We start from the raw sequence: 25,567 nt of genomic DNA, 5'->3' as shown, positions 1-25,567 counted from the left end.
GCCTGTCTGCAATCCACATCCCAGGAGTGGAAACTTGGGAAGCGGATTTTCTGATTCGTCAGACATTGCATCCGGGGGTGTGGGAACTCCATCCGGAAATCTTTGCCCAAATCACTCAACTGTGGGGCATTCCAGACATGGATCTGATGGCCTCTCGTCAGAACTTCAAGGTTCCTTGCTACGGGTCCAGATCCAGGGATCCCAAGGCGACTCTAGTAGATGCACTAGTAGCACCTTGGACCTTCAACCTAGCTTATGTATTCCCGCCGTTTCCTCTCATCCCCAGGCTGGTAGCCAGGATCAATCAGGAGAGGGCGTAGGTGATCTTGATAGCTCCTGCGTAACCACGCAGGACTTGGTAGGCAGATCTGGTGAATATGTCATCGGCTTCACCATGGAAGCTACCTTTGAGACGAGACCTTCTTGTTCAAGGTCCGTTCGAACATCCGAATCTGGTCCTACTCCAGCTGACTGCTTGGAGATTGAACGCTTGATCTTATCAAAGCGAGGGTTCTCAGATTCTGTTATTGATACTCTTGTTCAGGCCAGAAAGCCTGTAACTAGAAAAATTTACCACAAAATATGGAAAAAATATATCTGTTGGTGTGAATCTAAAGGATTCCCTTGGGACAAGGTAAAGATTCCTAGGATTCTATCATTTCTTCAAGAAGGATTGGAGAAAGGATTATCTGCAAGTTCCTTGAAGGGACAGATTTCTGCCTTGTCTGTGTTACTTCACAAAGAGCTGGCAGCTGTGCCAGATGTTCAAGCCTTTGTTCAGGCTCTGGTTAGAATCAAGCCTGTTTACAAACCTTTGACTCCTCCTTGGAGTCTCAACTTAGTTCTTTCAGTTCTTCAGGGGGTTCCGTTTGAACCCTTACATTCCGTTGATATTAAGTTATTATCTTGGAAAGTTTTGTTTTTGGCTGCAATTTCTTCCGCTAGAAGAGTTTCAGAATTATCTGCTCTGCAGTGTTCTCCTCCTTATCTGGTGTTCCATGCAGATAAGGTGGTTTTACGTAGTAAACCTGGTTTTCTTCCAAAAGTTGTTTCTAACAAAAACATTAACCAGGAGATAGTCGTGCCTTCTTTGGGTCCGAAACCAGTTTCGAAGAAGGAACGTTTGTTGCACAATTTGGATGTTGTTCGCGCTCTAAAGTTCTATTTAGATGCTACAAAGGATTTTAGACAAACATCTTCCTTGTTTGTTGTTTATTCTGGTAACAGGAGAGGTCAAAAAGCAACTTCTACCTCTCTCTCTTTTTGGATTAAAAGCATCATCAGATTGGCTTACGAGACTGCCGGACGGCAGCCTCCTGAAAGAATCACAGCTCATTCCACTAGGGCTGTGGCTTCCACATGGGCCTTCAAGAACGAGGCTTCTATTGATCAGATATGTAGGGCAGCGACTTGGTCTTCACTGCCCACTTTTACCAAATTTTACAAGTTTGATACTTTTGCTTCTTCTGAGGCTATTTTTTGGGAGAAAGGTTTTGCAAGCCGTGGTGCCTTCCATTTAGGTGACCTGATTTGCTCCCTCCCTTCATCCGTGTCCTAAAGCTTTGGTATTGGTTCCCACAAGTAAGGATGACGCCGTGGACCGGACACACCTATGTTGGAGAAAACAGAATTTATGTTTACCTGATAAATTACTTTCTCCAACGGTGTGTCCGGTCCACGGCCCGCCCTGGTTTTTTAATCAGGTCTGATGATTTATTTTCTTTAACTACAGTCACCACGGTATCATATGGTTTCTCCTATGCAAATATTCCTCCTTAACGTCGGTCGAATGACTGGGGTAGGCGGAGCCTAGGAGGGATCATGTGACCAGCTTTGCTGGGCTCTTTGCCATTTCCTGTTGGGGAAGAGAATATCCCACAAGTAAGGATGACGCCGTGGACCGGACACACCGTTGGAGAAAGTAATTTATCAGGTAAACATAAATTCTGTTTTTGCTGAAAATCATATCTAGATAGGCTCAGTAGCCGCTGATTGGTGGCTGCACATAAATGCCTCGTGTGATTGACTCACTCTTGTACATTGCTATTTCTTTATCAAAGGATATCTAAAGAATGAAGTAAATTACATAATTGAACTAAATTGGAATGTGGTTTAGAATTGTATTTTTGTATCTGAATCCTGAAAGAATAATGTTAGGTTTAATGTCCCTTTTAGCCTTCTTTGTATTCTGTAAAAGTAATGTCCTTTGAAAAGATGTGTTCTTAGTATAGGGAATTTGTTTCCTGTTTAAACCTATATATTAATCTTTTATTAACATTTTTTTTGTTTGTTGTAAGCAATAAGCTCATTGTTTTTCCTGTCACTGTTTAAATCCCCTTTCTGTAGAGTTAGAAATAAGAAGACGAGAGGATGAGTACAGATTCACAAGTAAGTGATCTGATCTTGCTCCCAATACACATTTGTATTACTCACTTGACAGTCGAGTCTATTTTATACTGTGGCTACATTGCCTTTATGCTGGTTGTATTTGTTCCACTGGTACAGACATCTCTGGGGTTTGAGTACCTACTATTTACTATTTTTAGTTGTGCAAAGGTAAAGTGTATTTTGCGGGATCATAGCTGAAGATGGTTTGGTGCTTTCTAATGTTGTGGGAAAGTATTACAATTAATTAATTAGACGTCTTCTGATTGTAATGTGATGCTTCTTTATCTAACAACTATACCTGTGTGTATGTTATCTGCAGCTTGTCTACTCAAGTGATACCTTACCAGTATTAAACAGGAAACATTTCCTTTTCATTTACTATCTGTCTTATTTATCAAATTCTGTCTGAAATGTAAAGAATTTTCATCTGGTCATCTAATAATCTGAAAAAAACAATTTTTCTTCTGCAGGACTTGTATTTTCATTTCTTAACTAACTATAACTGTAAATAGTCAGACGCTGTTACGTATATGTCCTAAATAAAAACTAATGTTATCAATAATATAACAAATTATGTGAAGTAGTAGTAAAAAATTTTTTTATTAAATGTTAAGGGATGTTTCCCTGCAAATAAACTTTGTTCTTCCTTCTCAGAGCTGCTTCAGATTGCCGGGATCAGTCCTCATGGTAATGCATTAGGTGCATCCATGCAGCAACAAGTAAACCAACAGTTGCCTCAGGAGAAGCGAGGAGGCGATGTGCTCGATTCTAACCATGATGACATCAAGCTGGAGAAAAGCAACATCTTATTGCTGGGACCTACTGGCTCTGGTGAGAATTATTCTTTAGTATATGCAACCAACAAAGTATTTTAGTATGCTATCTATTGTAGAGTTTTGTAGCTGTTTTTTATGTTTCTAAAGCTGTTATTTATATATTTTATACTGCTTCCTAATCTGTCCATACTAATATTAACCTTTATAACCATTGTTTTGCTCTCAACATATGCCCACATTTTGATGCAGTAGAAATCCTTAAAGCAAGCTATAATATCCCAGGGTTGTCAGGGGATTTTTTAAAAGGGACATTACCAGAATTAACCAAAATATTTTATATGTTTTAAATATTTAAACTATTTCATTTTAAAGAATATAAGTATTATTTGTTTGTAGGTAAAACACTTCTAGCACAAACATTAGCAAAATGTTTGGATGTGCCCTTTGCTATATGTGACTGTACCACCCTAACCCAAGCTGGCTATGTGGGAGAGGACATTGAATCTGTAGTTGCCAAACTGCTTCAGGATGCAAACTATAATGTAGAAAAGGCACAACAAGGTATGTTTTATGAAGTGTGCTCTTTATTCCTCAACACTAGATGAGCTAGATGACATTTAATGAATATTACATATCCAAGGGACATGTTGCCCATATGCCAAGTCACTTGAAAATGTTGCAGCATAACTGTAGAAAGGTGACTATAAAATATCACTTGAACATCTTTATGTAAAAAAGAAGATATCTTATTTAAAAATTACCTCAGTAGCTACATCTCATTGTGGAAGAATGTTAGTCATTCGACTAGCACTTCTGATTGAATCAGCAGTGGTTTTCTGCTTTAGACCAGCAGTACTCTGCGGGTCTCGAGTGGTAATTCTACTGTATTTAACCCCTTTGCAGGAGTTAAACACACAGTGCAGGGTTGCTAGATCTTGAAATTACATGATCTAACAAATTAGAGCATGTCATTTTTCAACTATTATGACACTTGAACCGAAAACAAAATTGGAAGTACATTTCAACAACCTAGTACATTTTTATATGGTGAAATATTGTATACATTTGCACACACACACACACACATATATATATAAAATATGGCCCCATCGTATGCTAACATTTATATGGCGATGTATGAAAAATACAATATATTCTCCAGGCAGAACCCCATCAAAATGTATCGCAGATACATAGACGATGTCTTCTTGATTTGGGGTGATACCCCTGAAAAACTTATTGGGTGGGTTGAAGGATTAAACACCCTTAACTCCACGATTAAATTTAAAATGGAACATAATAACAATCAGATTCATTTTCTTGACCTGGAAATTTTCAGAGTAGTAACACCTAATGGTGATAAATTGCACACCACCTTGTTCAATAAACCCACTGATAAGAATTCTATACTCCATTACCAGAGTTTCCACCCTAGATTCCAGAGAGATGGTGTTAGCTCCTCACAACTCCTGCGGGTCGTCCGGAACAACACGGATGACTCCCGAAAAGAGAGACAGCTTGAAGAAATGTCACAAAAATTTCTGAGCAGAGGATATCCACCTATGCTAATAGATCAACAAAAGAGTAAAGCCATACAGCTCACCCAGAATGACACTATCCCGAAACGGACAGTAACGGAACAACCGAACCGGATGAACTTTGTAACTACCTACACTCCGGGATCAGGGATGCTTCAGAATGTGATAAGGAAGAATTGGATGATGATCTCCAAGGACACTAGTCTACCTTTTGTGGATGCTCCGGTACCCCGGGTGGTATACAAGCGAGCAAGTAACCTCAGGGATCTACTAGTACTCAGTGATCCCACACACTGCTATGAAAAACAGACATGGCTCACAAGAGGGAAACCAGGATGTTACAAATGTGGCAATTGTGTCACTTGCAACAATCTCATTGCTGGGACATCATTTCAACATCCCCATAACAACAAAAGATACAAAATAAGACATCGATTATCCTGCACATCGGAATATGTGGTGTACGCCATTATTTGCCCATGTTCCAAATTCTACATAGGCAAAACAGTGACAGCGTTCAAAGAACGTTTGGCTAACCATAAAACAGCAATTCGTCAAGCAATAGAAAAAGGTCGATCTGAACAACCGGTTGCGCGACATTTTGCAACTGCAGGACACTCTGTTTCCTCTTTGCGAGTGATGCTGATTGACCATGTGCCCCACAACAGACGTGGTGGTGACAGAGGACTGGCACTATTAAGAATGGAATCCCGATGGATCTTCACACTGGACACAGTTGCCCCTCGAGGCCTGAATGTCAACATAGACTTTGGCTGCTGGTATAAACACAAATAAGATGTGAAGTAGTGGGAGTCATCCAGGACTTATTTTCTACCTACTCCTCTGGCATGATGCAATGTATACCTGTTTAAATATCTAGGGGGCTTGAGATTGTTTTTTATGCCCTCACCTGCTACCTCCCCACATGCCTTGATACTATGAGTATAGAGGGCTGTGTTAGTAGTTTTTTATACTCTGGGTTTCGGTAGCGCCTTTCACTTTATAAGCTATATATTAGGTTTGTCTTAGTGTTGCATATAGATAGATACCTATTCCTTTAGTGTATTTGTATATAGGGGTATTCAGATCACTGTTTGATTAATTGATATGTTTTCCATCAGAGGCTTACCCGCCAGCGCACCCGCATAGTACATTTGTGCATGTTTGGTCTCCATGGTTACGCATGTTTCCATGGTTACACACAGGACGGCGGTAACGTGATGACGTCACGTGACGCCCACATTGAGCCCGGCAATAAGCTGTTTAGGTCTGTGTGAGTGGGTGTGCCGCTGTCACTCTCTCTGATTGGTCTATCACTTGGGCTGGGTGGGTATTTAAGGTTAGTTTGTGCTCTAGTTTTCCACATTTGGTTTTGTACACCATTGACAAAGGCTCGTGTGTGAGCCGAAACGTTTGGTAATCAACTTTGCAAATAAACCGGAGTGTTTATGAAAAAACCTGTGTGCCTGCTTCTCTTGGGTCCTTGCTGCAACACGGAGTCCGTCCGTGGGATCCATAACTGCTTTACTGTTTGTTTCTCCATAGTGTGAGCACCAGGTAGCTGACATACTCGTGAGTGCCGTTCACCTCTGCAATTTTATATATATATATATATATATATATATATATATATATATATATATATATATATATATATATATATGTGTGTATCATTTACTTTTTATATGTTTGAACATACAGTATAATGTATTTAGGATTTCTTTTTAAAGAAAAGCATGTGTGTATACAGGTCTGTATTCAGATCTAAACTAATGACAGAGAGGGGAAGAAAGCTAGCACTATATAGTGTATCACAGTTGTGTGAGCCACACACAAGCAATCACATGTATTTACTGTGATGAGTATATTGTTTGCCATCGTACAGCTCATCTATCGTTTTGGTATGGCCATTGTATGTAACCCAGGGCTTACTTATACTGAACCATTCCTCTAAACTTGATCGTTCTGTTGTACTTTAGGCTTGCCTGCTTCAGAACACTGCCAAATGTTTGGAACAGAGAACTTTTTTCTCCTACATTGGTGTGTCCGGTCCACGGCTTCATCCTTACTTGTGGGGAATATTCTCTTCCCTAACAGGAAATGGCAAAGAGAGCACAGCAAAAGCTGTCCATATAGCTCCCCCTCTGGCTCCGCCCCCCAGTCATTCTCTTTGCCGCTCTGAACAAGTAGCATCTCCACGGGGATGGTAAAGAGTACAGTGAGTGCAGAATTATAAGGCAAATGAGTATTTTGACCACATCATCCTCTTTATGCATGTTGTCTTACTCCAAGCTGTATAGGCTCAAAAGCCTACTACCAATTAAGCATATTAGGTGATGTGCATCTCTGTAATGAGAAGGGGTGTGGTCTAATGACATCAACACCCTATATCAGGTGTGCATAATTATTAGGCAACTTCCTTTCCTTTGGCAAAATGGGTCAAAAGAAGGACTTGACAGGCTCAGAAAAGTCAAAAATAGTGAGATATCTTGCAGAGGGATGCAGCACTCTTAAAATTGCAAAGCTTCTGAAGCGTGATCATCGAACAATCAAGCGTTTCATTCAAAATAGTCAACAGGGTCGCAAGAAGCGTGTGGAAAAACCAAGGCGCAAAATAACTGCCCATGAACTGAGAAAAGTCAAGCGTGCAGCTGCCAAGATGCCACTTGCCACCAGTTTGGCCATATTTCAGAGCTGCAACATCACTGTAGTGCCCAAAAGCACAAGGTGTGCAATACTCAGAGACATGGCCAAGGTAAGAAAGGCTGAAAGACGACCACCACTGAACAAGACACACAAGCTGAAACGTCAAGACTGGGCCAAGAAATATCTCAAGACTGATTTTTCTAAGGTTTTATGGACTGATGAAATGAGAGTGAGTCTTGATGGGCCAGATGGATGGGCCCGTGGCTGGATTGGTAAAGGGCAGAGAGCTCCAGTCCGACTCAGACGCCAGCAAGGTGGAGGTGGAGTACTGGTTTGGGCTGGTATCATCAAAGATGAGCTTGTGGGGCCTTTTCGGGTTGAGGATGGAGTCAAGCTCAACTCCCAGTCCTACTGCCAGTTTCTGGAAGACACCTTCTTCAAGCAGTGGTACAGGAAGAAGTCTGCATCCTTCAAGAAAATCATGATTTTCATGCAGGACAATGCTCCATCACACGCGTCCAAGTACTCCACAGCGTGGCTGGCAAGAAAGGGTATAAAAGAAGAAAATCTAATGACATGGCCTCCTTGTTCACCTGATCTGAACCCCATTGAGAACCTGTGGTCCATCATCAAATGTGAGATTTACAAGGAGGGAAAACAGTACACCTCTCTGAACAGTGTCTGGGAGGCTGTGGTTGCTGCTGCACGCAATGTTGATGGTGAACAGATCAAAACACTGACAGAATCCATGGATGGCAGGCTTTTGAGTGTCCTTGCAAAGAATGGTGGCTATATTGGTCACTGATTTGTTTTTGTTTTGTTTTTGAATGTCAGAAATGTATATTTGTGAATGTTGAGATGTTATATTGGTTTCACTGGTAAAAATAAATAATTGAAATGGGTATATATTTGTTTTTTGTTAAGTTGCCTAATAATTATGCACAGTAATAGTCACCTGCACACACAGATATCCCCCTAAAATAGCTATAACTAAAAACAAACTAAAAACTACTTCCAAAACTATTCAGCTTTGATATTAATGAGTTTTTTGGGTTCATTGAGAACATGGTTGTTGTTCAATAATAAAATTAATCCTCAAAAATACAACTTGCCTAATAATTCTGCACTCCCTGTATGTGGGGTTAGTTGTAGTTTTATTTCTTCTATCAAGAGTTTATTTTAAAATAGTGCCGGTTTGTACTATTTACTCTACAACAGAAAGTGATGAAGAGTTCTGTTAAGAGAGGAGTATGATTTTAGCACCAGTAACTAAAATCCATTGCTGTTCCCACGCAGGACTGTTGAGCCCAGAGAACTTCAGTTGGGGGGAACAGTTTGCAGACTTTTCTGCTCCAGGTATGACTAGTCTCTTTTCTAACAAGACATAGTAATGCTAGAAGACTGTCATTTTCCCTTATGGGATCGGTAAGCCATTTTCTTAGACTCATAACAGAATGAAGGCTTATAAATGGGCTCTATACTGGTTGACACTATTGTGGGCTAAATCGATTGATTTATATCATATTTATATGACTTTTGGAGTGTTTTGTGACTTTGAAACACTTTTGGGAACGTTTTTATTACAGGAAAAAACAGAGTGCGCTGCAAACAGCTCTACCTATTCTCTATTTGGTAATAAATTATAAATACAATTTTACCATATATTAAAACATAACTACTACACAAATTAAATAAATTCAATGTATACTTTATTTTCACAATATATATTAAAACACTTTAAAATATTATAAGGTGCACCTTATAGTTAATAATATCTCAATAAGCTGCTTTTTGTTTCACACAACTTAATATCCCAAATGTTTAGGGGTAAGCATACACACGGTTCTATTAGACCGACCGTAGGTTGATCTGGCAACAATGTTCCTTTTATGTACTCAATAAAACTTTTTCTTCTTGTAACCATATGTTAACCAATTGAATAAGTTTGTCCTCTTTATATTGCTATTTGTTAGTCTTTTATGTCCCCACTAAGATCTTTCTTATTACTGTATGTTTTATACTTTGGGTGATTAGCAATCGTTGGTTGATACAGTATTCATAATAAACAATCCCTTGTATCCTCTGTATGCGTGGGTTAAAATGTCCCAGAATATAAAAGCTGATAGTCACTCACCAGAATCCGAAAGGTTTAGTATTTGTTTTACCTTTCCCCGACTCTGCTATTCCTTCTATTGCAGCACTGTTGGTGTCTCCGGATTAGCCGTTACTTTGGCTGTGACGTGTGTTTTCTCACGTGATTACTCTGCTGCTCCAATAGCCCGGTCGGGTTACCGGTGGCGGTTTTTTCAAAATTTGTAGCATAATTTCTCAAAGGTGTCCATATCTTTCAAGGTTGTTCTGTAGTAAGATCTCTAAAGGTTTTTCTTGCTTCCTTAATCACCCAAAATACTTGCACAATTGGGCTGCTGTGTGTAGGGATAGCAATTCCGTTATCAAAGCTGGCCAGCTGAACGGACACGATCCTCACTCATCTACGCGTTGAAAAAAGCATTAAGCTGAAACGCGTAGATGAGTGAGGATCGTGTCCGTTCAGCTGGCCAGCTTTGATAACGGAATTGCTATCCCTACACACAGCAGCCCAATTGTGCAAGTATTTTGGGTGATTAAGGAAGCAAGAAAAACCTTTTAGAGATCTTACTACAGAACAACCTTGAAAGATATGGACACCTTTGAGAAATTATACTACAAATTTTGAAAAAACCGCCACCGGTAACCCGACCGGGCTATTGGAGCAGCAGAGTAATCACGTGAGAAAACACACGTCACAGCCAAAGTAACGGCTAATCCGGAGACACCAACAGTGCTGCAATAGAAGGAATAGCAGAGTCGGGGAAAGGTAAAACAAATACTAAACCTTTCGGATTCTGGTGAGTGACTATCAGCTTTTATATTCTGGGACATTTTAACCCACGCATACAGAGGATACAAGGGATTGTTTATTATGAATACTGTATCAACCAACGATTGCTAATCACCCAAAGTATAAAACATACAGTAATAAGAAAGATCTTAGTGGGGACATAAAAGACTAACAAATAGCAATATAAAGAGGACAAACTTATTCAATTGGTTAACATATGGTTACAAGAAGAAAAAGTTTTATTGAGTACATAAAAGGAACATTGTTGCCAGATCAACCTACGGTCGGTCTAATAGAACCGTGTGTATGCTTACCCCTAAACATTTGGGATATTAAGTTGTGTGAAACAAAAAGCAGCTTATTGAGATATTATTAACTATAAGGTGCACCTTATAATATTTTAAAGTGTTTTAATATATATTGTGAAAATAAAGTATACATTGAATTTATTTAATTTGTGTAGTAGTTATGTTTTAATATATGGTAAAATTGTATTTATAATTTATTACCAAATAGAGAATAGGTAGAGCTGTTTGCAGCGCACTCTGTTTTTTCCTGTATTTCATTTAGATTTGGTGTGGGTTTTTAGGGAAACCACACAAATATAGAGTTGCTTTATTCTACCACCAAGGGTTTACCTTTTCTGTTGTTTTTTAACGTTTTTATTACGCCTGGCAGTTGTTTAGACACCTAATCTAGTCAGGAAGGCCCCTTCACTCTGGTATGCAGAGGGAGGAGGCCTCATTTTTGCGCCTCAGTTGCGCAGTTACTTCTTGAGGCAGTGCATGCAGCTTCATGTGAGAGGGTCCTGTGGCCACAAAAACGAATTCAAGAAGGTTTATTTCTGTGGTGAATAACCCCCAAGGAAGGTAAAAGCCGCAGCAAAGGCTGTGGCAGGGACTGTAGTGTGTTTAAACCGGTAAATTGAACAATTAGCTCCGGTTTGCTCATTTAAGGGGTTAAGATCGGATATTTCCTTCATAGTTTTTCAAACATTCAGAAATAAAGTGTGTTCTTTTTATTATTTAAAGAGACCGTAACGGTTTTGTTTGAAAACGGTTTTATTGCATTAATAGCCTGCTAAAGTCTGTCTAACATGTCTATATCTTCAGATAGCATATGTTCTGTGTGTATGGAGGCCAAGGTGGTTCCCCCTTTAAATGTATGTTCAAATTGTGCCATGGCGTCCAAACAAAGTAAGGACAGTACTGTCACATTTAATAAGGTTGCCCAAGATGATTCTTCAAATTAAGGTATCATCATCCTCTCCTTCTGTGTCAACACCAGTTATGCCCGCGCAGGCGATACCTAGTACATCTAGCGCGCCAATGCTTGTTACTATGCAGCAATTAACTGCAGTAATGGATAATTCTATAGCAAATCTTTTATCCAAACTGCCAGCATTTCCCAGAAAGCGTGATTGCTCAGTTTTAAATACAGAGGATGAGCAAGTGGGCGCTGACGATAATTTATCTGTTATACCCTCACACCAGTCTGAATTGGCAGTGAGGGAGGGTCTGTCTGAGGGAGAAATTTCTGATTCAGGACAAGTTTCTCAGCAGGCAGAACCTGATATCGTGGCATTTAAATTTAAGTTAAAACATCTCCGCGCCCTGCTTAAGGAGGTGCTAACTACTCTTGATGATTGTGACTCTTTGGTGATTCCAGAGAAATTGTGCAAAATGGACAAATTCTTAGAGGTCCCTGTGCACGCTGATGCCTTTCCGATACCCAGGAGGGTGGCGGACATAGTGACCAAGGAGTGGGAGAAGCCAGGTATACCTTTTGTCCCACCTCCTATATTTAAGAAAATGTTCCCCATTGTCGACCCCAGAAGGGACGCATGGCAAACAGTCCCTAAGGTTGAGGGGGCAGTTTCTACGTTGGCCAAGCGCACAACTATTCCCATTGAGGACAGTTGTGCTTTCAAAGATCCTATGGATAACAAATTGGAAGGATTGCTTAAAAAGATATTTGTTCAGCAAGGTTTCCTTCTCCAACCAATTTCGTGCATTATTCCTGTCACCACGGCGGCGTCTTTTTGGTTCGAGGAACTAGAAAATTCGCTCCATAAGGAGACTCCATATGAGGAAGTCATGGACAGAATTCACGCACTAAAGTTGGCTAATTCCTTTATTTTAGATGCCGCTTTTCAATTAGGCTAAATTAGCGGCGAAAAATTCAGGTATTGCAATAGTGGCGCGCAGAGCGCTTTGGCTAAAATCTTGGTCGGCGGATGTGTCGTCCAAGACAAAACTGCTTAATATTCCTTTCAAAAGTAAGACCCTTTCTCCAACATAGGTGTGTCCGGTCCACGGCGTCATCCTTACTTGTGGGATATTCTCTTCCCCAACAGGAAATGGCAAAGAGCCCAGCAAAGCTGGTCACATGATCCCTCCTAGGCTCCGCCTACCCCAGTCATTCTCTTTGCCGTTGTACAGGCAACATCTCCACGGAGATGGCTTAGAGTTTTTTAGTGTTTAACTGTAGTTTTTATTATTCAATCAAGAGTTTGTTATTTTGAAATAGTGCTGGTATGTACTATTTACTCAGAAACAGAAAAGAGATGAAGATTTCTGTTTGTATGAGGAAAATGATTTTAGCAACCGTCACTAAAATCCATGGCTGTTCCACACAGGACTGTTGAGAGCAATTAACTTCAGTTGGGGGAACAGTGAGCAGTCTCTTGCTGCTTGAGGTATGACACATTCTAACAAGACGATGTAATGCTGGAAGCTGTCATTTTCCCTATGGGATCCGGTAAGCCATGTTTATTACGATCGTAAATAAGGGCTTCACAAGGGCTTATTAAGACTGTAGACTTTTTCTGGGCTAAATCGATTCATTATTAACACATATTTAGCCTTGAGGAATCATTTTATTTGGGTATTTTGATATAATAATATCGGCAGGCACTGTTTTAGACACCTTATTCTTTAGGGGCTTTCCCAAAGCATAGGCAGAGCCTCATTTTCGCGCCGGTGTTGCGCACTTGTTTTTGAGAGGCATGGCATGCAGTCGCATGTGAGAGGAGCTCTGATACTTAGAAAAGACTTTCTGAAGGCGTCATTTGGTATCGTATTCCCCTTTGGGCTTGGTTGGGTCTCAGCAAAGCAGATACCAGGGACTGTAAAGGGGTTAAAGTTCAAAACGGCTCCGGTTCCGTTATTTTAAGGGTTAAAGCTTCCAAATTTGGTGTGCAATACTTTTAAGGCTTTAAGACACTGTGGTGAAAATTTGGTGAATTTTGAACAATTCCTTCATGTTTTTTCGCAATTGCAGTAATAAAGTGTGTTCAGTTTAAAATTTAAAGTGACAGTAACGGTTTTATTTTAAAACGTTTTTTGTACTTTGTTATCAAGTTTATGCCTGTTTAACATGTCTGAACTACCAGATAGACTGTGTTCTGAATGTGGGGAAGCCAGAATTCCTATTCATTTAAATAAATGTGATTTATGTGACAATGACAATGATGCCCAAGATGATTCCTCAAGTGAGGGGAGTAAGCATGGTACTGCATCATTCCCTCCTTCGTCTACACGAGTCTTGCCCACTCAGGAGGCCCCTAGTACATCTAGCGCGCCAATACTCCTTACTATGCAACAATTAACGGCTGTAATGGATAATTCTGTCAAAAACATTTTAGCCAAAATGAACACTTATCAGCGTAAGCGCGACTGCTCTGTTTTAGATACTGAAGAGCATGACGACGCTGATAATAATGTTTCTGAAGGGCCCCTAACCCAGTCTGATGGGGCCAGGGAGGTTTTGTCTGAGGGAGAAATTACTGATTCAGGGAACATTTCTCAACATGCTGAACCTGATGTGATTACATTTAAATTTAAGTTGGAACATCTCCGCATTCTGCTTAAGGAGGTATTATCCACTCTGGATGATTGTGACAAGTTGGTCATCCCAGAGAAACTATGTAAAATGGACAAGTTCCTAGAGGTGCCGGGGCTCCCAGAAGCTTTTCCTATACCCAAGCGGGTGGCGGACATTGTTAATAAAGAATGGGAAAGGCCCGGTATTCCTTTCGTCCCTCCCCCCATATTTAAAAAATTGTTTCCTATGGTCGACCCCAGAAAGGACTTATGGCAGACAGTCCCCAAGGTCGAGGGAGCGGTTTCCACTTTAAACAAACGCACCACTATACCCAGTTGTGCTTTCAAAGATCCTATGGATAAAAAATTAGAAGGTTTGCTTAAAAAGATGTTTGTTCAGCAGGGTTACCTTCTACAACCAATTTCCTGCGTTGTCCCTGTCGCTACAGCCGCATGTTTCTGGTTCGATGAGCTGATAAAGGCGGTCGATAGTGATTCTCCTCCTTATGAGGAGATTATGGACAGAATCAATGCTCTCAAATTGGCTAATTCTTTTACCCTAGACGCCACTTTGCAATTGGCTAGGTTAGCGACTAAGAATTCTGGGTTTGCTATTGTGGCGCGCAGAGCGCTTTGGTTGAAATCTTGGTCGGCTGATGCGTCTTCCAAGAACAAGCTACTTAACATTCCTTTCAAGGGGAAAACGCTGTTTGGCCCTGACTTGAAAGAGATTATCTCTGATATCACTGGGGGTAAGGGCCACGCCCTTCCTCAGGATCGGCCTTTCAAGGCAAAAAATAAACCTAATTTTCGTCCCTTTCGTAGAAACGGACCAGCCCAAAGTGCTACGTCCTCTAAGCAAGAGGGTAATACTTCTCAAGCCAAGCCAGCTTGGAGACCAATGCAAGGCTGGAACAAGGGAAAGCAGGCCAAGAAACCTGCCACTGCTACCAAGACAGCATGAAATGTTGGCCCCCGATCCGGGACCGGATCTGGTGGGGGGCAGACTCTCTCTCTTCGCTCAGGCTTGGGCAAGAGATGTTCTGGATCCTTGGGCGCTAGAAATAGTCTCCCAAGGTTATCTTCTGGAATTCAAGGGGCTTCCCCCAAGGGGGAGGTTCCACAGGTCTCAGTTGTCTTCAGACCACATAAAAAGACAGGCATTCTTACATTGTGTAGAAGACCTGTTAAAAATGGGAGTGATTCATCCTGTTCCATTAAGAGAACAAGGGATGGGGTTCTACTCCAATCTGTTCATAGTTCCCAAAAAAGAGGGAACGTTCAGACCAATCTTAGATCTCAAGATCTTAAACAAGTTTCTCAAGGTTCCATCGTTCAAGATGGAAACCATTCGAACTATTCTTTCTTCCATCCAGGAAGGTCAATTCATGACCACGGTGGATTTAAAGGATGCGTATCTACATATTCCTATCCACAAGGAACATCATCGGTTCCTAAGGTTCGCATTCCTGGACAAGCATTACCAGTTCGTGGCGCTTCCTTTCGGATTAGCCACTGCTCCAAGGATTTTCACAAAGGTACTAGGGTCCCTTCTAGCTGTGCTAAGACCAAGGGGCATTGCTGTAGTACCTTATTGGGACGACATTCTGATTCAAGCGTCGTCCCTTCCTCAAGCAAAGGCTCACACTGACATAGTCCTGGCCTTTCTCAGATCTCACGGATGGAAAGTGAACGTGGAAAAGAGTTCTCTATCTCCGTCAACAAGGGTTCCCTTCTTGGGAACAATAATAGACTCCTTAGAAATGAGGATATTTCTGACAGAGGCCAGAAAAACAAAGCTTCTAGACTCTTGTCGGATACTTCATTCCGTTCCTCTTCCTTCCATAGCTCAGTGCATGGAAGTGATCGGGTTGATGGTAGCGGCAATGGACATAGTTCCTTTTGCGCGCATTCATCTAAGACCATTACAACTGTGCATGCTCAGTCAGTGGAATGGGGATTATACAGACTTGTCTCCGAAGATACAAGTAAATCAGAGGACCAGAGACTCACTCCGTTGGTGGCTGTCCCTGGACAACCTGTCACAAGGGATGACATTCCGCAGACCAGAGTGGGTCATTGTCACGACCGACGCCAGTCTGATGGGCTGGGGCGCGGTCTGGGGATCCCTGAAAGCTCAGGGTCTTTGGTCTCGGGAAGAATCTCTTCTACCGATAAATATTCTGGAACTGAGAGCGATATTCAATGCTCTCAAGGCTTGGCCTCAGCTAGCGAGGGCCAAGTTCATACGGTTTCAATCAGACAACATGACAACTGTTGCGTACATCAACCATCAGGGGGGAACAAGGAGTTCCCTAGCGATGGAAGAAGTGACCAAAATCATTCTATGGGCGGAGTCTCACTCCTGCCACCTGTCCGCTATCCACATCCCAGGAGTGGAAAATTGGGAAGCGGATTTTCTGAGTCGTCAGACATTGCATCCGGGGGAGTGGGAACTCCATCCGGAAATCTTTGCCCAAGTCACTCAGCTGTGGGGCATTCCAGACATGGATCTGATGGCCTCTCGTCAGAACTTCAAAGTTCCTTGCTACGGGTCCAGATCCAGGGATCCCAAGGCGGCTCTAGTGGATGCACTAGTAGCACCTTGGACCTTCAAACTAGCTTATGTGTTCCCGCCGTTTCCTCTCATCCCCAGGCTGGTAGCCAGGATCAATCAGGAGAGGGCGTCGGTGATCTTGATAGCTCCTGCGTGGCCACGCAGGACTTGGTATGCAGATCTGGTGAATAGGTCATCGGCTCCACCTTGGAAGCTACCTTTGAGACGAGACCTTCTTGTTCAGGGTCCGTTCGAACATCCGAACCTGGTTTCACTCCAGCTGACTGCTTGGAGATTGAACGCTTGATCTTATCGAAGCGAGGGTTCTCAGATTCTGTTATCGATACTCTTGTTCAGGCCAGAAAGCCTGTAACTAGAAAGATTTACCACAAAATTTGGAAAAAATATATCTGTTGGTGTGAATCTAAAGGATTCCCTTGGGACAAGGTTAAGATTCCTAAGATTCTATCCTTCCTTCAAGAAGGATTGGAAAAAGGATTATCTGCAAGTTCCCTGAAGGGACAGATTTCTGCCTTGTCTGTGTTACTTCACAAAAAGCTGGCAGCTGTGCCAGATGTTCAAGCCTTTGTTCAGGCTCTGGTTAGAATTAAGCCTGTTTACAAACCTTTGACTCCTCCTTGGAGTCTCAATTTAGTTCTTTCAGTTCTTCAGGGGGTTCCGTTTGAACCCTTACATTCCGTTGATATTAAGTTATTATCTTGGAAAGTTTTGTTTTTAGTTGCAATTTCTTCTGCTAGAAGAGTTTCAGAATTATCTGCTCTGCAGTGTTCTCCTCCTTATCTGGTGTTCCATGCAGATAAGGTGGTTTTACGTACTAAACCTGGTTTTCTTCCAAAAGTTGTTTCTAACAAAAACATTAACCAGGAGATTATCGTACCTTCTCTGTGTCCGAAACCAGTTTCAAAGAAGGAACGTTTGTTGCACAATTTGGATGTTGTTCGCGCTCTAAAATTCTATTTAGAAGCTACAAAGGATTTTAGACAAACATCTTCCTTGTTTGTTGTTTATTCCGGTAAAAGGAAAGGTCAAAAAGCAACTTCTACCTCTCTCTCTTTTTGGATTAAAAGCATCATCAGATTGGCTTACGAGACTGCCGGACGGCAGCCTCCCGAAAGAATCACAGCTCATTCCACTAGGGCTGTGGCTTCCACATGGGCCTTCAAGAACGAGGCTTCTGTTGATCAGATATGTAGGGCAGCGACTTGGTCTTCACTGCACACTTTTACCAAATTTTACAAGTTTGATACTTTTGCTTCTTCTGAGGCTATTTTTGGGAGAAAGGTTTTGCAAACCGTGGTGCCTTCCATTTAGGTGACCTGATTTGCTCCCTCCCTTCATCCGTGTCCTAAAGCTTTGGTATTGGTTCCCACAAGTAAGGATGACGCCGTGGACCGGACACACCTATGTTGGAGAAAACAGAATTTATGTTTACCTGATAAATTACTTTCTCCAACGGTGTGTCCGGTCCACGGCCCGCCCTGGTTTTTTTTTTAATCAGGTCTGATAATTTATTTTCTTTAACTACAGTCACCACGGTACCATATGGTTTCTCCTATGCAAATATTCCTCCTTAACGTCGGTCGAATGACTGGGGTAGGCGGAGCCTAGGAGGGATCATGTGACCAGCTTTGCTGGGCTCTTTGCCATTTCCTGTTGGGGAAGAGAATATCCCACAAGTAAGGATGACGCCGTGGACCGGACACACCGTTGGAGAAAGTAATTTATCAGGTAAACATAAATTCTGTTTTTCGGGCCAGAATTGAAGGAGATTATTTCAGACATCACTGGGGGAAAGGGCCATGCCCTCCCACAGGATAGGCCTTTCAAGGCTAAGAACAAATCTAATTTTTGTTCCTTTCGCAATTTCAGGAACGGACCGTCTCCTAACTCTGCAGCCTCTAGACAAGAGGGTAACAATTCCCAGCCTAAACCAGCATGGAAACCAATGCAAGGCTGTAACAAGGGTTAACAGGCCAAGAAGCCTGCGGCTGCTACCAAGACAGCATGAAGGGGTAGCCCCCGATCCGGGACCGGATCTAGTAGGGGGCAGACTTTCTCTCTTTGCTCAGGCTTGGGCAAGAGATGTTCCGGATCCCTGGGCACTAGAAATAGTCTCTCAGGGGTATCTTCTAGAATTCAAGGAACTTCCTCCAAGGGGAAGGCTCCACATGTCTTGCTTATCTTCAGACCAGATAAAGAGACAGGCATTCTTACATTGTGTAGAAGACCTATTAAAGATGGGAGTGATACACCCAGTTCCAACAGCGGAACAAGGACTGGGTTTTTACTCAAACTTGTTTGTAGTTCCCAAAAAAGAAGGAACTTTCAGGCCAATTCTGGATTTAAAAATTCTAAACAAATTCCTCAGAGTTCCATCATTCAAAATGGAAACCATTCGGACGATTTTACCAACAATCCAGGAGAGTCATTACATGACTACCGTGGACTTAAAGGATGCGTACCTACATATTCCTATCCACAGTTCGTGGCTCTTCCGTTCGGTTTAGCCACTGCTCCCAGAATTTTCACAAAGCTGCTAGGGTCCCTACTAGCGGTTCTAAGACCGAGGGGCATTGCGGTGGCACCTTACTTAGACGACATCCTAATCCAAGCGTCGTCCCTTTCCAGAACAAGGGCTCATACAGACATTGTATTAGCCTTTCTCAGGTCTCACGGGTGGAAGGTGAACGTAGAAAAGAGTTCCCTGTCCCCGTCCACAAGGGTTCCTTTTCTGGGAACAATAATAGATTCTGTAGAAATGAAGATTTTTCTGACAGAGGTCAGAAAATTAAAACTTCTAAACGCTTGTCAAGTTCTTCAATCTATTCCTCAGCCTTCCATAGCTCAGTGCATGGAGGTAATAGGATTAATGTTTGCAGCAATGGACGTGGTTCCTTTTGCTCGAATTCATCTAAGACCATTGCAACTGTGCATGCTCAAACAGTGGAATGGGGATTATGCAGACTTGTCTCCCCAGATTCAAGTAGACCAGGTAACCAGAGACTCACTCCGCTGGTGGTTGACTCAGGATCACCTGTCTCAGGGAATGAGTTTCCGCAGACCAGAATGGGTCATCGTCACAACCGACGCCAGTCTCTTAGGCTGGGGCACGGTCTGTGACTCCCTGAAAGCTCAGGGTCTATGGTCTCGGGAAGAGTCCCTTCTCCCGATAAACATTTTGGAACTGAGAGCGATATTCAATGCGCTCCTGGCCTGGCCTCACCTAGCGAAGGCCAGATTCATAAGATTTCAGTCGGACAACATGACGACTGTAGCGTACATCAATCATCAGGGGGGAACAAAGAGTTCCTTGGCGATGACAGAGGTATCCAAGATCATCAAATGGGCGGAGGATCACTCCTGCCACCTATCTGCAATCCACATCCCAGGAGTAGACAACTGGGAGGCGGATTATTTGAGTCGTCAGACTTTCCATCCGGGGGAGTGGGAACTCCACCCGGAGGTCTTTGCCCAGTTAACTCAACTATGGGGCACTCCGGATATGGATCTGATGGCGTCTCGTCAGAACTTCAAAGTTCCTCGATACGGGTCCAGATCCAGGGATCCCAGGGCGACACTGGTGGATGCATTAGTGGTGCCTTGGTCGTTCAATCTAGCTTATGTGTTTCCACCGTTCCCTCTCCTTCCCAGGCTGGTAGCCAGGATCAAACAGGAGAAGGCCTCGGTGATCCTAATAGCTCCTGCGTGGCCACGCAGGACTTGGTATGCAGACCTGGTGAATATGTCATCGGCTCCACCATGGAAGCTACCTTTGAGACAGGATCTTCTAGTACAAGGTCCATTCGAACATCCAAATCTAGTCTCTCTGCAACTGACTGCTTGGAAATTGAACGCTTGATATTATCTAAGCGTGGGTTTTCAGATTCAGTTATAGATACTCTGGTTCAAGCCAGAAAGCCTGTGACTAGGAAGATTTACCATAAGATATGGCACAAATATATCCGTTTGTGTGAATCCAAGGGATTTTCTTGGAGTAAAATCAAAATTTCTAGGATTCTTTCCTTTCTCCAAGAGGGTTTGGAGAAAGGTCTGTCAGCTAGTTCTCTAAAGGGACAGATATCTGCTCTGTCTGTCTTGTTGCACAAACGTCTGGCAGCCTTGCCAGATGTACAAGCGTTTGTACAGGCGTTAGTCAGAATCAAGCCTGTTTACAGACCTATGACTCCTCCATGGAGTCTAAACTTAGTTCTTTCAGTTCTTCAAGGGGTTCCGTTTGAACCTTTGCATTCCATAGATATTAAGTTACTATCTTGGAAAGTTCTGTTTTTGGTTGCTATTTCTTCTGCTAGAAGAGTTTCTGAATTATCTGCTTTGCAGTGTACTTCTCCCTATCTGGTATTCCATGCAGATAAGGTTGTTTTACGTACCAAGCCTGGTTTTCTTCCAAAAGTAGTTTCCAACAGGAATATTAACCAGGAAATAGTTGTTCCTTCTCTAATGTCCGAATCCAGTTTCAAAGAAGGAACGTTTGTTTACAACCTAGATTTCGTCCGTGCTTTAAAATTCTATTTAGAAGCAACAAAGGATTTCAGACAAACATCATCTTTGTTTGTCGTTTATTCTGGTAAGAGGAGAGGGCAGAAAGCTACTGCTACCTCTCTTTTTGGCTGAAAAGCATCATCCGATTGGCTTATGAGACTGCCGGACGGCAGCCTCCTGAACGAGTTACAGCTCACTCTACTAGAGCTGTGGCTTCCATATGGGCCTTCAAGAACGAGGCTTCTGTTGATCAGATCTGTAAGGCAGCGACTTGGTCTTCTCTGCATACTTTTGCCAAATTTTACAAATTCGATACTTATGCTTCTTCGGAGGCTGTTCTTGGGAGAAAGGTGTTGCAAGCTGTGGTGCCTTCCGTTTAGGTAACCTGACTTGTTCCCTCCCTTCATCCGTGTCCTAAAGCTTTGGTATTGGTTCCCACAAGTAAGGATGAAGCCGTGGACCGGACACACCAATGTAGGAGAAAACAGAATTTATGTGTACCTGATAAATTTCTTTCTCCTACGGTGTGTCCGGTCCACGGCCCGCCCTGGCTTTTAGTCAGGTTTAAAAAATTTTTATTTCTGTACACTACAGTCACCACTGCACCCTATAGTTTCTCCTTTTTCTCCTAACCGTTGGTCGAATGACTGGGGGGCGGAGCCAGAGGGGGAGCTATATGGACAGCTTTTGCTGTGCTCTCTTTGCCATTTCCTGTTAGGGAAGAGAATATTCCCCACAAGTAAGGATGAAGCCGTGGACCGGACACACCGTAGGAGAAAGAAATTTATCAGTTAAACATAAATTCTGTTTTTTTTTTTAAATATATTTGGAAATAGTCTTCCCATGCACCTTGTTAGCTTCTTTATTAAAAAATGAAATAAACCTAGATGTGGTTTAGTTTGCATTTTACTATCTAGACTATATTCTAAAGCGTGCCCTCATTTTGGCTAGCTCTAGATCACCAATGAACAGACACTTAAAATAACTCTTGACTTTTTTTTTATTTTTTAAAATGGTTTCTTATAACATTTGTTAGACCTGTGATTTACTCTAAAACCTAATGTGCATTATTATTTTTGTTGATTACTTTGATTATATTTGAATTTGCTGTCTTGATGCTGGTCTAAGCTTGTCATCTCTTTTCTGTTTATGTCCTGTCCACCCAGGGATTGTATTCTTAGATGAAGTTGATAAAATAGGCAGTGTTCCTGGCATCCATCAACTTAGAGATGTTGGAGGAGAAGGTGTACAGCAGGTATGTTTTTTTAAAATAAAAAACATGAACAGTTAAACTACACTGAAAATGTAGGATTACCTTTCTTTCCTAAGATATGGTGAGTCCACAACGTCATCAATTACTGTTGGGAATATCACTCCTGGCCAGCAGGAGGAGGCAAAGCGCACCACAGTCAAACTGTTAAGTATCACTTCTCTTCCCACAAACCCCAGTCATTCTCTTTGCGTTTAGTGCATGGAGGAGTTGAAGTTTTGGTGTCTGAAGATTTATTTCACTTCAATCAAGAATTTATTATTTTAGAAAGCTATAGTAGGTTTGCTCTGTTCTTTCTCCCTTTTCAAGGATTGGGTCTAGCCGTACTCCACGTTAGCCTCTTCAGTAGGGCAGTGGTGGCTTTAAAGCAGTTAGGAACTTGTGGGCCTTGCTGCGTTTTTCTAACATATTTGCTGCCCAAGGTATAGAAAGCCAGAGTAGGTTACTCTGTTCTTTCTCTTTCTACAGGTCTCTGTGAGGAAGAGGAACTGTATCCTTTCATACCGTAATTTTGGCTCTGAAGTAGCTCACTGCAAATAAACAAGCAGCCCTGGGTTAAATACCCTCACATAAGCCTTTTAACGTTTGCCTGTTATATATATTGGGACAAAAATATAATCCTTTGGGAAAGGATTTTATTAGGCAGCGGCAGGCACTGATATATGTGTGAGACGTGATTATTCCTTGTGTGGGGGAATCATTCATTGAGGCTGTGATTTTTTATTTTAATTTCTGCTTTGCAGCGTTATGCATCCCACTGTTGTACAGTGGTCTGTTATTGTTGGCGGAGGATAGATTTACAATAATCCGGCCATGCTGCCTATAATAGGTCCGCCAAGGAGCTTTGAGAGCCGAGCTGTTTTGGGTTAGAGCTAGGACTCTTTGGCACTAAAAATTAGGTTGTTGGGTTGAAGAGCACCGTTTTCTTTTAGCTGCGCACTTCTTGCTCATGTGACTCCGCCTCCTCTATTTGAGAACGGAGCTGCGCCATTTTCTTCTTAAACGGGGAGAGGCCACAGCTGCATTCATTACTTTTGATAAATACAGAACCTGGCCACCAGGAGGAGGCAAAGACAACCCAGCCAAAGGCTTCAATACCTACCCCACTTCCCTCATTCCCCCCAGTAATTCTTTGCCTTTCGTCACAGGAGGTTGCAGAGAAGTGTCAGAAGATTTCAGAGTCGTCTCTCTTATGGAGGGTAGTACTCTTCGGAATGGGACTGGAGTTTTAAGTAGTCCTGTCAGCCTCTCAGTGAGAGCATGGATGGAAGTTAAAGTCCGGAGATGCAGGGAGAGTCTTTCTGCGAAACCATCCCGACTCAAATTAACAGCTCCATAAGCAATCAGCATTGACGTGTTTCGCTGCCTGCTTTCTACTCTCAAGTCCATGTCAGGAGCGATGCTACTACCCTGTCACACTTGAAAGACTGTGTTCCTGTTCCACTGCATAGATTCTGGTAAGATCGTTTAATTTTTTTATACATGTATGATAATGCAAGAAGGGTCACAGTGTTACTCCTTTTATCTGTATAGAATCAAGGGTTAATATCTCCTGAGGGTTATTATTGAACAGTGGGGAATAATCTTATATGTTTGATGTTATGCTGCTTTTATGTGAAAGATGTTATGGGCTCATAGGCTGTTCTGGAATATACAGGTTTCACTTTCACTTCGAGAGCCATGCAGCTTACAAGCTTGGCGCGCTTTTTCTCATAGCAGGGACGGTCCTGCATTGTGCACCATGTGATTCTTTCCCTCTTTCCTGACCGGGTGTCTATCAGAGAGGAGTCCTAAATCTCTGTACTGTTTTGGCCATGGGAGGTGGTGAGTGCCCGAGCCATTGGGATATAGAGGTGCTGTTTTTTTTAATAAAATAAGATGTTTTCTATAATTCTTTTACTTTAGAGGGCACTCCCTCTAATCCTAAAGAGTAATTCCTTTTTATATTGTGAGGAGGCCTTAGTTCTGCCCTCTCAATTTATGTTCCATATGCCTTGATAATGTGATAAAATCAAACATGTTTGAAACCACTGAGCCGTCCACCTCTGAGGAGTTATCGTCCAGTGAGGTGCGTACCCTACATTCTTATCTCTCTACACATGCAGTTTCACGTAGCATTGCTGATCCTCCATCTGGAAGGGGCCTTTTTTTCACCAGACGTTACTGCGCAGTCCAGACAGCGGTGTCTGCAGCCTTTAATGCTTTACCTCGCCCTGCTAAGCGCAAGCGAAAGGTTACATATTGCACTCCTTCCCAGAGTACGTCAGATAATTTATTGGATTTAATTGATAGGGTTATCAGAGGATGAAGTTCTTTCTGAGACTTGAGAGTATGAACATTCTGGGTCGGAGTCTGCTGCCTCTAAACCTCCGACTGCGGAGGAACCAGACTTTATTTTTAGGAATTTCCGCTTTCTTCTAAAGGAAGTTTTTGGCGATTTTCAGAGGTTCCAGAGGCCAAATTTGCCTGATGAACCTTTTGATTCCTAAATTGGATAGAGTTTGAGGACAGGGTGGTACCTTATCCTTGAGTGAAACGATGACGCCACTCCAGCCTGGGGGTGTGCAGTAACCGCTAGCCAATCAAGGCCAAAAATAGCGTGCACTGTTGGCGTGGTGCCAACCAAAAGAGAAAAGAGCCGAGCCTGCTCTAAAAGCAAACAAAAATAGAAATTCAGGTAGCACTCCAACAAAAAGTCTTGTATAAAAAAGAAAACCTATGATCCTATAATTAAGTGCCTTCTGGCACAAAACATCTCAGGATTTTACCTCCTCCTCCCTCTGACTGTTTGCCCATTTTTTGTGCTGGCTTTTAAAGTTAAACAAAGGTTTTCTTTTTTATACAAGAATTTTTGTTGGAGTGCTACCTGAATTTCTATTTCTTTCATGTAATTAGCAAGAGTCCATGAGCTAGTGACGTATGGGATATACATTCCTACCAGGAGGGGCAAAGTTTCCCAAACCTTAAAATGCCTATAAATACACCCCTCACCACACCCACAAATCAGTTTTACAAACTTTGCCTCCTATGGAGGTGGTGAAGTAAGTTTGTGCTAGATTCTACGTTGATATGCGCTCCGCAGCAGGTTGGAGCCCGGTTTTCCTCTCAGCGTGCAGGGAATGTCAGAGGGATGTGAGGAGAGTATTGCCTATTTGAATGCAATGAT

The 25,567-nt window shown here is 42.2% G+C and overlaps 1 protein-coding gene across 1 annotated transcript; it reads left to right on the top strand.

Moving 5' to 3' along the window:
- Positions 1-2,264: 2,264 nt before the first annotated feature.
- Positions 2,265-22,386, top strand: LOC128643464 (ATP-dependent Clp protease ATP-binding subunit clpX-like, mitochondrial; the record flags this gene model as incomplete). The annotated part of the gene is made up of 4 exons (XM_053696312.1): positions 2,265-2,388; positions 3,043-3,219; positions 3,561-3,725; positions 22,298-22,386. Coding segments are annotated over exons 2-4 (378 nt in total), but the record flags the coding sequence as incomplete, so codon positions are not given.
- Between the last annotated feature and the right edge of the window lie 3,181 nt (positions 22,387-25,567).

Source organism: Bombina bombina, unplaced genomic scaffold, assembly GCF_027579735.1.
Source record: "Bombina bombina isolate aBomBom1 unplaced genomic scaffold, aBomBom1.pri scaffold_1341, whole genome shotgun sequence".
Classification (NCBI taxonomy): domain Eukaryota; kingdom Metazoa; phylum Chordata; class Amphibia; order Anura; family Bombinatoridae; genus Bombina; species Bombina bombina.
This window is presented reverse-complemented; position numbering and strand designations above follow the sequence as displayed.